Source organism: Protopterus annectens, chromosome 16.part0 (assembly GCF_019279795.1).
Source record: "Protopterus annectens isolate FY-2018-M chromosome 16.part0, PAN1.0, whole genome shotgun sequence".
Taxonomy (NCBI): Eukaryota; Metazoa; Chordata; order Ceratodontiformes; family Protopteridae; genus Protopterus; species Protopterus annectens.
Genome location: NC_056750.1, coordinates 10,888,411 through 10,906,230, shown reverse-complemented (window position 1 = coordinate 10,906,230; position 17,820 = coordinate 10,888,411). Strand labels below are relative to the sequence as shown.

The 17,820-nt window shown below is 38.9% G+C and overlaps 1 protein-coding gene across 1 annotated transcript in view; it reads left to right on the top strand.

Moving 5' to 3' along the window:
- Positions 1-2,536: 2,536 nt before the first annotated feature.
- The window catches only part of LOC122791049 (bile salt-activated lipase-like), a 299,760-nt gene continuing 284,476 nt past the window's right edge, over positions 2,537-17,820 (top strand). Inside the window, exons 1-2 of the mRNA XM_044058827.1 lie at positions 2,537-2,548; positions 2,743-2,890. Coding sequence (XP_043914762.1) covers positions 2,537-2,548; positions 2,743-2,890 — 160 coding nt within the window. The remainder of the gene's footprint in view (positions 2,549-2,742; positions 2,891-17,820) is intronic.

Genomic DNA, 17,820 nt, shown 5'->3' with positions numbered 1-17,820 from the left:
CAATAAATTATCCAGTATTACCGTCTCTATTATTTTTCCACAACATGAAAGTAGACTTAAGGGTCTATATCACTCTGGATTTGTCCTGCTCCCCTTTCTCCAATCTTGAGGAATCTCCCCATATTTATATGACCTAGTGAATAATAAATATAATGGTACTGTAAATTCTTGCTGAAGTGTTTTCAGGTCATTGTTACTAATTCTGTCTTCTCCCTGTACTTTGGATTCAGTTTGCAGAGTTCTTTTTCAATATAATCTAATTTGATTCCAGTATCTGGGGTTACCTGGATGTCACTAGGACAACTTATCACTCCTTTTGTGGAGCCAAACCGTTTTGCATAAGATTTTGTAAATATATCTATAATCTGTTGTGTCTGAGAATAAATTTTAGAATCTGCACACAGTTTATCAATCTGTGTCTTTACTCCTTCCACATCCTATGTATCTATAAAAAGGTTTCCTGTTATGCTCAATATCCTTATATACATTTTCTTCACATTTTTCTTGATCTTATCTCACACTAAGCTTAATTTGTACAGCTTATTTATTTCAGTTTTCAAAGTTGTAGTTCGATCTATCTTCCATTTTTTATATTTTTTGTCTCTCACCTTAATCAGATATCTTGTTCTTATGGAAATATATCTGCCTGATGTATGCCTAGATCCCATTGTTAAACATTTTTTTGATGTTTTTGCACTCAAAAAGTTTCTCTTTCAAAACTTTCCACATTCCATCTGGAGTTTTTCCACTGAACACCTCACCCCAGTTAGTTTTACATAGTGACTGTTTTGCTTCCATATAATCTGTAATTAACCTTCTGCGTATTGGCTTAGATTCAGTTTGGCAGAATTATCTAGCAACAAATTCACCTTTATAACCCCATGATCACTGCACATTAATGATGGTAAAACTTGACTTGAGGTTACAGTAATTTCTTTGGGAACACAAACAATGTCTAGTATGTTCTGTCCCTTGGTAGTTTTGTTTTACAATATGAAACAATTGTTGTTCCTGAATATACGCTGTGAATAATTTCCTTACTAACGTTGTTGAATCCATATTATTCCAGTCTGTTTCTGGTAAATTTAAGTCCCCAGCTAATATTATTCTTCCCTCCTGTGATTCATGCAAGAAATGTATGAATTCCTCTAGGTCATCTTTACTTGACTTTAGTGGTCTGTACACTCCAACAATTGTTATATGTTCCAGGGTTGTCTTTATTGTCACAGTTACACTGTTTATAGTATTGGTGTTATCACGGAATATGTAATAATCACAGGTCTCATAGCTATCTTTAATCCCTGTCATAACACCTCCACCTGATTTTTTATTACAATGTCTGTTATAGTAAAAACATTTATACCCTGACAGAACTGGTTTCCAGTCATTGTTCTTTAACCAAGTTTCTTATACAATAATGACATCAATCTTGTGGGAACGTAGTAAATTTTCCAATAAAATTTTTTTTATTATTAATGCTCCTAGTATATACCAAAAAAGCCTATAATTCTGATTTTGGACCCTAAGGCATTAAGTTTGTAGCAATTAGAGTGAAAGTAGCAGACATTCATCTGGAAGGTATACAACGGTTGGGGGGAATTTGAAAAGAAATCTACAAATTCATATCTTAATCATACAATTGCTATCTGCTCCTGCTCTGGAGGAGCTTCTAAATACCATACCATCTTCCCTTTGGGCCCTTACCATTGGTAATACCATAAAAATCTCTGTGACTTTAAACAAAGCCCCTTCAGATATCAAATGACTAACTGTTTAAATATAAAGGTGATGTAAACAGTAGAAAGAATATCTTCAAAATCGTGGCATAGAGAATTACAAAATATAGAACAATACTTAATCTTGATTTTTCTGTTGTAAACTGAGACAACTATTGATTGCATGTTCTTGGTAAATGCTTTAGATAGTCTCTTCTAGGATTTCTCAGGTTAAAGAGCTTTGAGCCTTATGGGATTTATCCTGTCAACAAAAATGCAGCAAAATGACAATTAAATAACTATAACAAACTGGATGTACAATAAGGTTCCAGGGCAGTTGTTCTGCCATCTGTATTCCCAATGTGGAGTTTCATTAATCATGGATTTTGAGGCCTTCTCGATTCAGTATCCCCACAGTAGATTTAATGGCCATGCAGTAATTGTCCTGCAGCAACTGACCAGTGGCTAATAACATTTTAAGAACATACAAAATGCTGACTTTGTAAACTAGAAAACTCCTAATCCTCTGTTTCTAAGTTGCATTTCTTGGCTTAAATCTCAATGTCAATCAATGCATAATAGTACCCTTTAGGAAGTCAGCCATACTAGGAAATAACCTCATCAATAACACACTCCTAAGAGCAGAACCAGCAGTCAGAGATTTAGGAACACATGTAGATAGTAACCTGGCTTTCAACCAACATGTGGTTAAGGCAGTAAGGAAATCATTCTATGTTGCTCAATTTATAAGAAAGGATACGGTATCTAGGTTCAATGAAGCCATTGTTCCACTGTATTTGGCCCTCATCAGGTACATCATAATGTTCCCTTGGGTATGTACCTGATCAGGCACATGCAACAGCTGGAATGTCCACAGAGGTTCCTTACAAAAAGAATACAGGGCATAAACAGCATGGCCTATGCTGACACTTCTTTTGCAATATTTAATGTTTATGTCAGATTATTTCTGATGTCACACTGCATACTCTATCCATTTATTATCTATACTTTTACATTCATTTCTTAGCTTGGTCCAGTGTATACAGAAGGTGGAATGGTTGAGGGAGAGAATAACCGAGTTGGACTCTTTGCATCAATCGATGTTTTCAAAGGAATTCCTTTTGCTGCTCCTCCTGGACGATTTGAAGATCCTAAGCTCCACCCTGGATGGACAGGTAAACATTTTTGACTTAATCATTATTATTTATGCAGACTAATATTTGCAATGATTATTGACTAATTTTGCAGCTTCATGTCATCAAGGTACATGCTTCAGTAGTGGCCCTCATTTGCTATCTATATGTGGCACTGCAGCGTACTAGTGTGTTGTATCACTGTTTCAGAGTCTTGAGTTCAATCCTGATCACATTTCAAAAACATATTGATTGCCTGGCTATTTTAAATTGCCTGTGTGCATAACTTTTGTCCTGCTGCTTATTGTCTTAGATGTTGGTAAAGCAATCTGCAAAAATCAGTTCAATTACCCACCTAACAAAGTATTAAAGAAAAAGAAATAGAACTATCAGCTTTGCTTTTTCTTTAGTATATGCAAGCATGCAGTAGCTTTAGTCTGTTGCTAGATGTGTCAATTAATCGAGTACATGGAAAATATGATCGCAAGCATTATTTGTTCATAGGACACCTTTGCTCAGACTGCTGCTTATAAATACATGTATTTTCACACCCACTTGGGCATGCTTTCTAGGAGTAGCATATCTGTATGTATTGAGAGCACTACAGGCTCTATTTACATGGTCAGACATAAAGAGATATATGCTAAATCCCAGAAATAGAACTAACACCTATGCATCTGTGGAATTTACCAGGTACTGTTAGGCAGTACACAGGAAAAAGCCAATATGGTTGGAGCATCTGGAGCTTATATATAATAAACTTTTGTTAATTTTTTACATTAAATAAAATCTGAATTGTAAAAATGAAAAAAAAACATAAATAAGCATTTTGCAGGATAGGAAGCATGTATCCCTTTCTAAAATACACTGTACAGTGGTCTCACATAAATAGCCGGACAGCTATCAATAACGAAAGCCTATCAGTATGTGATATAGTATGACAAAGGGAATGTGGTCAAAAAACAATCATAAAAACACACCTCAGCCAAGAGTAGGACCACCACTCCTATTTATCTGCACCCTCAGCTTTCTAGCACACCCATACTCTTCCACCCCCCCCCCTTTTTTTGAACTTATTTTATTAAGTTGCATTTTATATTTTGTTGTGGTAAAGCACACTATACTCAAGCATCACCTGAAGTATTTTTTCAGTCACCAAGAGGTGTCGCCTCTCTTGTCCTTTCTAATTTAACAAGATCCCTGTCCAATTTGTCTTTATTTGTTCCACTGGCTCCAGGCTGATTAGACTAAAGATGGTTGATAAAACCAATCAGCAGCTTCTGTATCTGACCGAAAAGGTGCCAAATCTCACAGGTTCATTCCTTGCACCTTTCAAATTAAAGTCACGATCCTCTGGATGTCTAATAAGTGTAGTTTATTATGTAGTAAATATAACACATATAGTGAGCAACAAAATACAAGAAGATTGTCAATTTAGTTATTACAACACAGGAAGAAATGATGGTTAACAGTTTAGATAAATGCCATATAAGAGGAGTTGTTTGAATTTTAATCTAACAAGAACTGAACAAGTCTTGAACCTAGAATACAACTGAGAGAAACGCAAAACTGTCTTGAAAGCATATATCTATAATCTGTTCAGTAAGTTTCCCCTGCCAGTTCTACCCACCTGTTCAACCTTGACTCTCAAGCCTTGTACCATCTAAATAAGATGTGTTATTTTAGGGGCCTAATCTGTGAATGTCTTCTGTCTGTTTCTGTCTCTGAAAGGTCTCAATGTTCCCTTGAGAAACAGAGATCTCTGCACAGCTTGTAATAGTTCCTTGGGAAACTGTGAGCTCCGCCCCTGTTATACTTAACAGCCTCTTGGTCTTGAGATGATTCACTGAAACATTCCTTTCTTTTGAAACTGCATTTCCTGAAGCTGCATGTAAAACGGGAAATATGAAATGAAGATCTATGGCAGATTTCTTATATCTGCATCTCCAGTCCTATGTAAAGAGAATACTGTATTTATGCAGGATTTAGTTTAACAATATTATAGGGTTCATAGGTTCATAGGTAGGTACTAGACTATCAGCCCAAGGGCCTATGCAAGCCTAGCCAACAAGGTTCCCTGGCTTACGCCACCCAAGAAAGTTATTTTCCTGTGCCACTGATGAGCAGAGACACAGAAGTTTTCCCCGGGGTGTATTTCCTATTTCCCATCCACTCATCAAGATTTTTTTTGAAGAGTGCTAATGAGGAACTTTGCTTGACATAGATGGGTAGCCTGTTCCAGAGTATGGGAAGTCTCTGGGATAGGAATCTATCCCTCCAGCATGTCCTGTTTATTGTGGTGACAAGGTTTAGGTCCCTAGAGCGTGTAGCTCGGAGGGATTGGGATTTCTTTAGGTGTAGCATGTCCAACAGCTCTGGGTTTGACATAGCTTTATATGTTAGGCAGAGATCACCTCTGAGTAGGCGATATGCTACGGAGTAAAGCTGGAGTTTTTTGAGGCGGTCAGTGTAGGGCATTTGTTTGAGTCCAGTAATCCTCTTTGTGAGGTACTTCTGTGGCCTTTCCAGCTGCTGCAGATGTCTTGTGAGATACATTCCAAAAGAGGCGTTGTACTCTATAATGGGTCTAATGAGTGATGAGTAGAGGTTAACGATGACCTCTTCTTTCCTGGACGAGAACCCTTTTATGATGAGATGTGCCACGTAGAAGGACTTCCTGACTACTGTGGCGATGTGACTATCAAAGGAGAGATTACTGTCCACTTGGGTCCCAAGGTCTCTTATCACGCATTCGGTGTTAAGTAGATTGTTGCCTATAGTTATGCAAAGTCTACTCTTACAAACTGTATTGATGTCTAACAAAATGACATTTAGGTAAGCGCTATCCTTACAAAGGTAAAAGCTGAGACGACAAGTGAAACTTGGCGAACGGAACTGAGCGACTGTGCTATTAATCATGTCTCACTTGCCTGGATGTAAACCAGATGAAAAACAACAGAACTACAATCACCACATTTATACTTCTGCAAAAATCTTATAAAGTGTAATTGACATATGCATACATAGTCAAGCACAGTAGCCAGCCAGGGACCAAAGGAACTCAAAGTTATCAAAAAATCAGAACAAATTTTTATTTAACTGCAATACAGTAGTCCAGAGTCCTCAAAGTTTAGAAAGCATGAGAAATCATACAAGAAAATTGTAATGCGAAAACATGAAACACGCAGGCCATGATGTACAGCCTCCCTATCACATTCACATTATTCTTACCACAACTAATAGCATTCAGCACAAGTAATAACATTTAGCAGGTTGTCAAAGTCAAACTAATTTGAGTGGTACAGTGTCCACAACCTCCAGAGTTGCCGCTCCATGTTATTCTGAGTGCAAAGAAGAGTGGAAATGGACAAATCATGTACTGACCAGATGCTGTATGGAAATTAACGTATCAACCTGTGACATTTACAAATGTGACAGTTTGTGACATTTGGAAAGGAGGGTGTTTAACCTACTTCACTTCATGTGAATGTAGTTATTTCCAAAGGAATTTATGAAATCTGCAGTTTCTTGGAGAACACATTCCAAGCAGTAAACTGAAAACTGTGATGGCACATTTATTTATTTATTTATTTATTACTAAAAACTGTGATGGCACATTTATTTATTTATTATTTGGCAACCAGTAGATGGACTGGTCCAGGGACCATTTTCAGGCATGACCCAGGCAAATGCTAGCACAAGAACATTGTTGACCTCCATTTAGAAACCTACATGCATGTTATATTTCAATTTAAGTTTCATCTTTTGAGTGCACAATCACAGCACCTGGCCAAGGTGGAAAAGACATTTACCTCACAAAAGCATTAATAACAAAATAAATGTTGCTCTCGCAAGATGCAAGCCACCCCACTTTCTTTGCCACACTCAGCAACAAATGAAAAATATTGCCATATGTAGCCTGGGCTTTGAATGTTTTATATAGAGTGGGTCATACCTTGCATTTTACATACTTCTCAAATATCTGCAAATGGTACACAACTGCCTGCTCACAACATCCATTTGGAAATGTCTCTTCCATCAGCCACATGGGACTATCTGTTAGGATGTATAGGTTACACACTGTGGACAGAATGTAGAACTGCTGCTCATCATCTTGCAGCAGGCATGGATCAGAACAACCTCTGTTATTTATTGAATGAAGAAGACAGATATGGTACCCCCTGCTTGCTCCTAATGCATCTCCTTTGGATAAGTTGCTGCAATGCCAGCTTCATCTAGATATGTTGCACAGTCTGCACACTGGTGTGTTTGACACAGTCTGCACACTGCTGTGTTTGACACAGTCTCCACACTGGTGTGTTTGACACAATAGCTGTAGGAATATCTATGGATGTGAACAGCTCCATCTTTGTCCTGGTGATAGATTTCATTATGGCAATTTAATTGGGACTTAGTGAGTGGTGAAATACTATGTCCAATCTACATTTTGTACTATGACCTTGCATTTTGAACCATCTCAGGTTGGATGTCCTTATGTCTTCTTGCCTTCTTCCGATCTCCCTCAAATCTTCTTCACCAAATTGTCTACTGATGTGTCTGAACCACCATAATGTATCCTCCTTGGCCTTCACTGTAAATTGGGCTACTTTGCTGTCTGCTCTGATGTCCTCATTTCTTCATCTGTCCCACAGTGTACATCCTGCCACTTGTCTCAGGCACTTCATCTCCATCCCTTCAGGCTTCCTCAGTGATAAGCAGTTTTCTGCACCACTCAGTCCTTTGTCATCATTAATTTCTGGTATTCTTCTTAAATTACTTATTTTTAGATCATCAAATATGATCAGCCCTGGGTTCCTGTGTCATTGTAGTGCTTGTTGCCTATCCAGTTGTATAGAATTTCTTTTTTTATTACCATATACATTAATTTGTATTTTGTATGTTTTGGATTTAAGATGTCAGGTTTTATACCATTTCTCCATCTTGCAATGTTTATTTCTTCCTTACTATATCTTCTTACACAATATTATGTTATCAGGAGAATTCTTTCTAGACTTTCTGCTCTTGTGCTTGGGATAAATTGGATTAATCGCAATTCTGACCCCTGTGATACCCACTTGAATTAATATTTTTGTGTGACTTAACTCCATTTCATATAATTCTCCATACCAGTATTTTAATCATCCCAGCAGTCACATTGTGTCTTTCCATGTGTTTAGTAACTTATTCCTATATCAAGTGCTTTTGTCAGACTGCTGGAACAGGCTCAGTTCTGAGGTTTTTTACCGGTTAATTGGGTAATTTGTTCAAATCAGTTTGCTTGTTTTCTATTATTATATATTTAAAAAAAATTGCACTTTATCTGCTTTTACTGTATTTGTGTTTCTTCCTACTTTATTACCTTATTTTGCTTTTGCCTTCTTAAAAGTACTCAGTTGTGTTTATTCTGCTGCCTTTATTACTGCTTGGTAGTAGCCTGATTAAATTGTAACTGTTATTCTAAGTCTTTTGGTTATTGCACTTGGGCTTCAGACCAGTTGTTTTACATTAAGAAGGTTTGTGGTCTGCACGGTTGTGGCAGGACAGGTAGCTTACATCATTCTAAGTTGGGAATTGCTGATTGAAGGCTCAGTGTCTGTTATTCTAAAAGTGTATTAGTTCTGGTTTAAGCACTTGGGCTCCAGGCCAGTTATTTTACATTAAGAAGGTTTGTGGTCTGCAGTCTTGTGGGAGGACAGGCTAGATTCTACCCTTCTGAGCTGGGAGTTTCTGGTTAAAGGCTTATTGTGCCTGCTCATTTGAACTGTTTTTCTGATATTGGTGTGCCTTGTTTGCTGTAGCATAGACTAGATTTAAGCCTGCTGAAGCTAGGTTTGTTTGCATAACTTGAGCACTAATCCAGGCCATCTTTTTTGGAGAAGGTTCCCCTGCACCCTAATGGCAGGAGTGTGCAGTTAGAACTTGTCAGGTTGAAGACTGCTGGAACTGGGCTCAGTTTTGAGTTTCTTTACTGGTTAATTGGATAATTTGTTTAAATCAGTTTGCTCATTTTCTATGTTATATATATAAAAAAAAATTGAAGGCTCAGTGTCTGTTATTCAAAAAGCGCATTAGTTCTGGTTTAAGCACTTGGGCTTCAGGCCAGTTATTTTACATTAAGGTTTGTGATCTGCACTCTTGTGGGAGGAGAGGCTAGATTCTGCCCTTCTGAGCTGGGAATTTCTAGTTAAAGGCTTATTGTGCCTGCTCATTTGATCTGTTTCTTTCTGAAATTTGTGTGCCTTGTTTGCTGTAGCCCAGAAGTTAGTAGTTTATTGGCCATTTTGGGCTAATTTCTATCTCCTTCATTCCCCTGCTATAAAAAATGCATTTGCACAGTTTTGCGTGCCGGGCAGTGCCGGTTAGCTAGGGTTAGACTATTCCACGAAGTCTGCTCTTCAATTTTTCCCTTGGAACTAGACAAACATTCAACTTAAGCAATAAAACCATTCATTTCACAGCCCAGCACTTGCTCAAAACTCATAGCAAGCACTAATTAACCCTAGCACTAGACCTCCTATACTGTCCAGAAGGACAAGGCTCTCTATTTGTCCCTACCAGCTAATCAGTAAAACAGCTCACTTTACCTATTCAGGCATGTCCAAAGGGCAGTTTCAGGTGTACTCTCCAGTCCAACTGGTGAATATGGGCATTTTGAGGCAATGTTACAACTGTCTCATGTACACAGACAACCCTCTCCTCCTACCACCAAACACTAATATATGCGAGAGATGCATATACAACCAAACTGAAGGCAAAGCTCTCTCAACCCAAAACTGGAACTGACAGTCAAGAGGAGAAGGAAAATACTTGCAACACACCACCAGTCTTACACAGACCTACTAAACCAGCACCAGCAAATAACACACAGAAATACATGAAAACATACTCGGAGGTTCTAAATAAAAATCTGCAAAAGCAACAGTGACCTCCAAAGCAGACACCCAAGCAACCTCCACACCCCATCCCAAACCATGAAACACATACTTCACATAATCAGTGTGCCATGCAATCACAGCCCTTAAGGCAAAATAACATACCCAACACACTAGCAATAGGCGACTCTATAGTAAGGCACACTGATGTCCCACTAACTAGGCTGGACAAGGAGAAGGTTACAGTTAGCTGCGTATCGGGCACCAGGATCCACCACATAACACAAGCACTCAGGTCACTCCAGAACAAGTACAAATACAACTCTGTTATTGTCCATGTTGGTGTGAATGACCTGAGATGTACCTCCCTGGACTACATGAAAAGAGACATGGAAGAGTTCTCTGATCACGTAGCCCAGGCCGGTATGACCCTAATCCTGAGTAGCATCTTGCCCTCACCAAGAATGATGCCACAGTATAAAGAAAAAATGATCAATTTCAACAATTGGCTAAGTTTCTGGTGTCATTCAAAGGGAATCCAGTATCTGTTCACCTGGGATGATATGCTCGATAAGCCAAGCTGCTTCACAAGAGATGCTTGCACCTGTTGCCCTTAGGCTTTCAAATACTGGCCAAGGCTTTTGCTGCCCCCATATTGCCTTGTTTAGGCAAGGCTCAAAAGACAAACCCACCACTGTAAATAGCACAAGTAATCAAAAAGTGAGGGTAATGCTACTAAATGCCAGAAGTCTAAACCTCAAAATGCATGCGCTTGAGGCACTCCTCAGTATGAAGAACATCAATATCTGTGCAGTAACAGAAACCTGGTTTAAGGCTCCAGAGAGCACCCCAGCACTACCAGGCTATAACTCATACCATACTTTTCGGCCACAGAACCCAGACCGAAACACAAAAGGTGGAGGTGTATCCATATTCATCAAGAATACCCACCCCTCCAGGTTAGTGGCACAGCACAATGCCTCAGAGATCATCCATGTGCAACTAACAATGGGCAAAACTGAAATTCAAATAGTAGCTTGCTACAGATCGCCCACCATGACCCAGGACCCCCATTCCGCATTTCTGGAGACACTGGAAAATATGAAGGTCTTACCAAATGCCCTAATATTGGGTGAATTCAATTACCCAAACATAAACTGGGAGAACTACTCAAGTACTAACTTCCTTGCCCAACGCTTCCTAGAATTTATAAACTCAAATGCTCTAGATCAACTGGTCAACACCCCCACCAGAGGTGACAACATATTGGACCTGGTCATCACCAACATGGGCGACTGGTGTTCTACACTGGAGGTCAAACCCTCGTGGGTTAGATCAGACCATAGACTAATCACTCTGGATATCCACATTCTGCCCCCACCCCCAATCAAGGAAACCACCGTGAAAACCTTTTAAAAAGCAAACTTCACATTACTTAAGACAGAGGTGGAAAGGTTCACAGCCCCCATGCTAAAGGACAACGCTGTTCAAGCTGCTGAATCCCTTACAAAGGCACTCTATGAGAACCTGCAAGAATGCATGGATCGTGCTATTCCAAGCAAAACCAAGACTCACTCCTCCAAGAAAAGGAAACCAGTCTGGTGGACCCCTGCCATAAACAAGCTATACAATAGAAGGAGGAAACTAGTACAGAAAAGAGTAAAATCCCAAGAAGGAAATACATCCCTGATTAGTATCAGCAGGAAACTATGATCCCTCATAAAAAACATCTAAGGCTAGCTTCGAAAGAAAAATTGCCAAGGACTCCAAAGATAACCATAAAGTGTCCTTTAGCTATGTCAAGAACCTAAGTGGAAACTCTCAGATCTGCTCTGAGTTGGTGCAGAATGGCACAAAATACACTGAACCGACTGATATTGCCAATATTCTGGCAGACAGGTTTAGTGCAAACTTCACCCCCCCCCACTCCCTAAAGGGCTCATAACCATACCAGAAGAATGTAGTGCCCCAGCAATAACTGACACACAGGTTACAACAGCTCTATCCAAAGCCAAAAATACAGCTTCAATGGGACCAGATGGTGTCCTAGGCTGTGTCTTACATGAGCTCCAAAATGAACTAACCCCTCACCTAAACACACTGTTGAAACTCAGCCTCTCTACAGGCTATGTACCCATAGAGTGGCACACAGCAACAGTTATCTCGCTTCACAAAGGTGGAGCCACAATGTACCCCAGGGACTATCTCCCTATAAGCCTGACTAGCCTGGTCTGCAAGGCTATGGAGCGCATCATCATGGAATTCATTAACAGAGACATTGGGAACCTTCAAACATTTGACCCTACCCAGTTTGGCTTTTTTAAGGGCAGATCATGCCTCCTAAACCTGGTGGACTTCTTTGAGACAGTTACCAAGGCTTTAGATGAGGGAAAGGTGGTCCACACAGCCTACCTAGACCTCGCAAAGGCTTTTGACACCATTCCCCATTCTGGTATTATAGACAAGCTCACCAGCCTGAAATAAATCCGTATGTCATGAGATGGGTTGCCAATTGGCTCACAGATGGAACCCACATAGTGAGAGTTGCAGGCTCTAGGTCCGACTCTGAACCAGTTACAAGTGGCGTTCCCCAGGGCTCAGTCCTGGGACCCCTCTTGTTTGGTATATACTTCTCAGAGATACAGGCAAGCACAGGAGGACTATGGCTGACCAAATTTGCAGATAACTGCAAACTGGGGGCCATAATTGACTCTCTAGCTGATACAGACATTCTCCAAAAGGGTCTCACTGAGACAGATACCTGGTGTCAAAATCATGGCCTCAAGCTAAATGCCAAAAAGTGCATAGTCATCCCCTTTGGAAAAAACAAAGTACCCACGAGCTACCACATATGTGGTAGTCCCCTAAATACAGAAAATGGAATAAGGGATCTGGGGACCCAAGTATTTAGTAATCTCTCCTTTGATAATCATATTGCCAAGGTGGTTAGAAAATCCTTCTATGTGGCCCACCTAATCACAAAAGGGTTTGCATCTAGAACAAAATAGGTTATTGTGCCCCTCTACTTATCACTCACCAGACCCATCATAGAGTACAACACCCCATTTGGGATGTACCTTACAAGACAACTGCAACAGCTGGAAAGACCACAGAAGTACCTCACCAAGAGAATTACTGGCCTCAAACATATGCCCTATGCAGCCCAACTGAAGAAAATCCAGCTGTACTCAGTTGCATACCACTTACTCAGAGGTGACCTCTGCCTGACATACAAGGCCATGTCCAACCCAGAATTGATGGATATGCTCCACCTAAAAAAACACAAATCCCCAAGAGCCACATGCTCTAGGGATCTAAACCTCACCACAATGATAAATAGGACTTGCTGGAGGGATAGATTCCTGTCCCAGAGACTCCCCATGCTTTGGAACAGGATTCCAATCTGCATTAGGCAGAGCCCCTCACTAACACTCTTCAAGAGAAACCTTGATGAGTGGATGAGAAACAGAAAATTTACCCCAGGGATCACTGCAGTGGTTCAGCTGGACAGAGACACAGGGAACTAATGGCTCTGCTGGACTGAGGCACAGGGAACTACTCTAGGGGGGCGGCGAAAGACAACACATTCTGCCTAGGCTTATAGATGCCCCCGGACAGATAGCCTAGTACTTACCTATGAACCTATGAACCTATGCAATGCATCAGGAGGTTGCATGTGAATGTTGTTATCTATTCAAAGAACTCTATTATCACATTAGAAGGTCTGTGTCTTTAGCTTTTTGACAACAGCAATGTTATAATTACATTTTAATTATTTAACAGACTAGATGAAAATGTTGAGTGATTAGTTGGGTCAAATATTACCCACATACATTTTGTTATCCCTACAACTTTCTAGAATCTTCTGTGCTAATTATGTACTTATTTGTACTAAGGGGAATAGGAATTATCTTGTTAAAAATGATTGTTGTATAGAAAAACTAAATGGGATTATATCGGTTTACTTTTCTTCTGTTTCTCTTCTTGCAAATATCTACATTTTCATGTTCAAGTTTTCATGTGCAAGAAATTAGCTGGACTGAGACTAACCTTTTCCCTTCCAGAATTCTCTGTTAAAACATATACATTTAATCAGTTATAATAATACACCTGACATATATGTATATCTCTTTTCTGTCTGGCAGGACCCACTGTTGATGCATTTTTAACACAAACAACTTTACAAATACATTTTAACACAAGCATCTGTGCAAATTAGTGTGATAGCCAAGTGACATAAAATACTTTACAAAACTCCAGCTAGCTATGTTAGCATATGTTACACATGCACTGCCTTATTCTCCCTGGCACAGATGCCACTACCTCATATCATCACACTCTCAAAAGTCTTGTCACAACTAGAATACAGTGAGTAAAGAATAACCATATTGCTTGGCTATCCCCCCAAAGCAGGCACCTAAAGTATGAAAGAGATAGGGCTTGGAAAATGGTTAAATACAGATCTCCCCAAAATCTACAACAGTTTAAATAACTACATAACTGTACTAAAAGACAGATTAAAGCAGACAAGAAAATCTACTACATTAACCCCTTACTAAATTAGTGTTCCAACCCTAAAAATTTCTGGTCTGCTGTTAATAATATACTGCATCCTGGAACAACCACTACTTCTAATCTTGCCCCAAATAACATTCCCTCTGAACTAGCTGATCAGTTTAACACATGTTTTATAGAAAGCATTAAAGCCCTTACTAAAGATTTTCCACCTAACAATCCTGACATGCCTTCTCCTCAGACAGCAAACATCTCCTGCTTCACCCTCCAGACCTCCAACATCAAATCAGTATTCCTTAAATTGAAACCTTGTTCTCCTTCAACAGATAATCTCCAAGTAGAATGCCTGAAGCTGGCTGCCAGTTCCATAGCTTATCCCATGTCTGTCCTAATTAAAAGATCTATCAAGGAATAATGCCTTCCTTCTGTCTGGAAAAAAATTCTTCATCATTCCCCTTTATAAAGAAGGAACCTCATCTGATGTAACCAGTTTCATACCCTTTGCCAATATGTTATCCCCTTTGTCAAAACTTCTGGAGAAGTGCATTCACAAACAACTACTTGAACACATTCTTCAGGAAAAGCTCCTGACCCCCACACAGCATGGTTTTAGACCCACCCATAGCACTACTACCACCTTATTAACCTTCACAGATACTATTAACTATGCCAGGAACAAAGGCAAACTCATTCCCTCTGTATTCCTTGATCTTTCCAAACCTCCTCCGTCAACTGTCTGCCCGAGGGCTATCACAATCCACACTACTATGGTGTAACAACTACTTAACTAGTAGATACAAGTCTGTTAAATGGCTCTCCAGCTTTTCTCTTTTCCTTCCTTTCAATACTGGCATGCCACAGGGATCCATTCTCCACCCCTACTCTTCAATATATTCACTAACAATCTACATAAATCCTCTCAGCAAACTTCCCTCATACAATATGCTGATGATTCTACCCTAATACGCACTTCAGATAGCCTCATATTTCATCAGAGAATTACTCAAGAAGCTATTAACTTTATTGAATGTTGGCTACAGGATAATCAACCTGCTACTTAATTCCAAAAAACTAAATTACTTCTCTTTTTCCAAAATCCCATTTCTATTAAAAAAAAAAATAAAATTCTTCCTTCAATAATACCATGACTGGGATCCCTATCAGTTGATCGAGTTTTTAGAAACTCAAGCTCTATATGGTCAAGACCACATGATCGAATTTTTGAAAACTCAAATCTTTTCAATGGAGATTGCAGTACAGCGAGGACCAGAAAATTTACCCTTTTCCTCACTGTAGTACGATCTTGGAGGTGGTTTATATAATTTGCAGGGGGTGTACTGTGGCGGGCTGGGGGTCCAGAGGGAGCCTTGCCCCTCTGCAAAAACATAAAAAAGGTAGATTTTTGTGGGGGGGGTTTTGATGGTCGAGTTTTCGGAAACTCAGTCATATGGTCTCTTCGATATCTTTTTTGAGTTTCCAAAAAATCGATCATCTGACATAGATCCCATGATTGAAATTATCTGACATACAAAACTACTTGGCATGACAATCAATAACAATCTTAAATTTGATTTACATACTCACAACAGTATCAAGAAAACCCACCAAAAAAACTATGTAACCTTCATAGAGTAAAGAAATTCCTTACAAACTCTGCCAAGATAACTCTAGCTACCACTTATCTCTTACCCTTTCTCCTACATGACACCCCTATCATGACCAACCTACAAGCCTCACTTTGTTCCAAAGTTAAATAATGCTACAACAAAGTTGTCAGATTTGCTTGCAAAAACCTTACCAGGCCCACCACTGTTCAACACTAAGAACACTTGGGATTGAACTTTCTCACCACCTATGTTATACTCAGCTCACCTTATACCACAAAATCATCTATACTCCATTTGCCTGCCCAGCAATTAGTCCCATACTCCAATACTATCTACCAAACCACCCCCTTTGGTCAAATGATAAACAACTGCTTACCTTTTACAAACCATAAAAGGCTGCTGGGATCAGTCTCTATTCCAATAAAGTAGCTACAACTTGAAATAAAATTCCTGTATCAATCAGGTTTATCTCACAGCTTTATCTTTTCAAACCATTACTAAAAGACTTCATCTCTGCCTCCTGGCTTTGTCCCTGCTCCTCTTCTGGGATATAGCTTCTTCTAACATCCTTTAGTCACATTCTTATGCCTTCCTTTAAAGTACTAAATCACTTAACTTGTTTATCCCCTTCTAATACCTCACTTTATTGTATTTCTTAAACTACTATACCTACTTCTAATTAGTGCAACCAAATTACCATTCCATCACTGCTTCTGTATTAACTCATTCACTTCAGTGGCGCTCAGGACGTTTGCAATGTAACTTCCAATGGCCAGAGCCTACGCCTTTTGACAGAATCAAATTATGTCCTCACATTTCAAACAAATGTTCATATCTCTGGAACCGTAGGGGATATGAAAGAAGTATAAATGCCAAACTCTTCAGCACAAAATATTTTTATAGTGGTTATATTCTAGGTCTTAAACTGAATTTTATAAGTCATAGTAAACACAGTAACTATTATGTTTGTAATATTTTATAAACAACTTACAATATCTCAACAACCACTCAAGTTACACACATGCTGTCAGCAGCATTTTATTCATCTAACTGAGAGTTTTCATATGAGAGTAAGGAGTTCTGCCTGTGTTACTTGGTTGTTGAGATATTTAGAAAAAATTGAAAATTATATCTATATAAATTAATATCATAAAAAGAACAGTTGCTGTCTCTTTACCTGCACTAGACAAAGGTCAAATACTAATACAGTTAAGTTTTCCATTGTGCAAGCTTTAAGATTAAATCTTTTAAAACCTTGTATAAACCATGGTTTTGTTATTATTGATGCAAATATGAACAAGCGATATTTGATGCCTAGAGATGTCAATAGGAGTTAACTGTAGATGCACCTGGAGACATCATTCAGATGTAATGAGTTAACACTTAAACTTGCTTATTCCCTCTAATACCTCACTCTGTTACATGTCTTAAATTAGTACCTATCTTATACACCACTCACATCTGTAAAGTTTCAGTTTCAGTAATTTACAAGTTTTATAAAAAATGTTATGTTTGTGACTATCAGTACAAATTTTATTATACTGACTACTGTGATATGCATTCACTGAAACTGCATTATAAAAATTTGTTCTTGTAAATACTGATTACTTTAAATTGTTACCTTAGAGCTTTTCTCCCTAGGCCTCCACTGATAAAGGTACCTCTTCCCAGTTGGACTTTCCTGGTAAACAAATGTCAATAAATAAATAATATAGGAGTAAATATTTGGTAGCATGAATAGTACTTTGTTGATATTTTCTCTCTCTTGTTTATTGCTTGATAGTTGTTGAAAATCAGCTGTTGATCTTGACTTTTTTTGTTAGAAGGGGTAGTTAATTAGTAACTTTATGAAAAAAAGCACGATAAACCAGTAAACAACAGCTCACGACCAGAGCAATCACAAGGACCTGGAAACAGATAATGTACTTCAAAAGACTCCTTTATTCCACTTTGTATCCACAGATAAAAACAGCTCTTC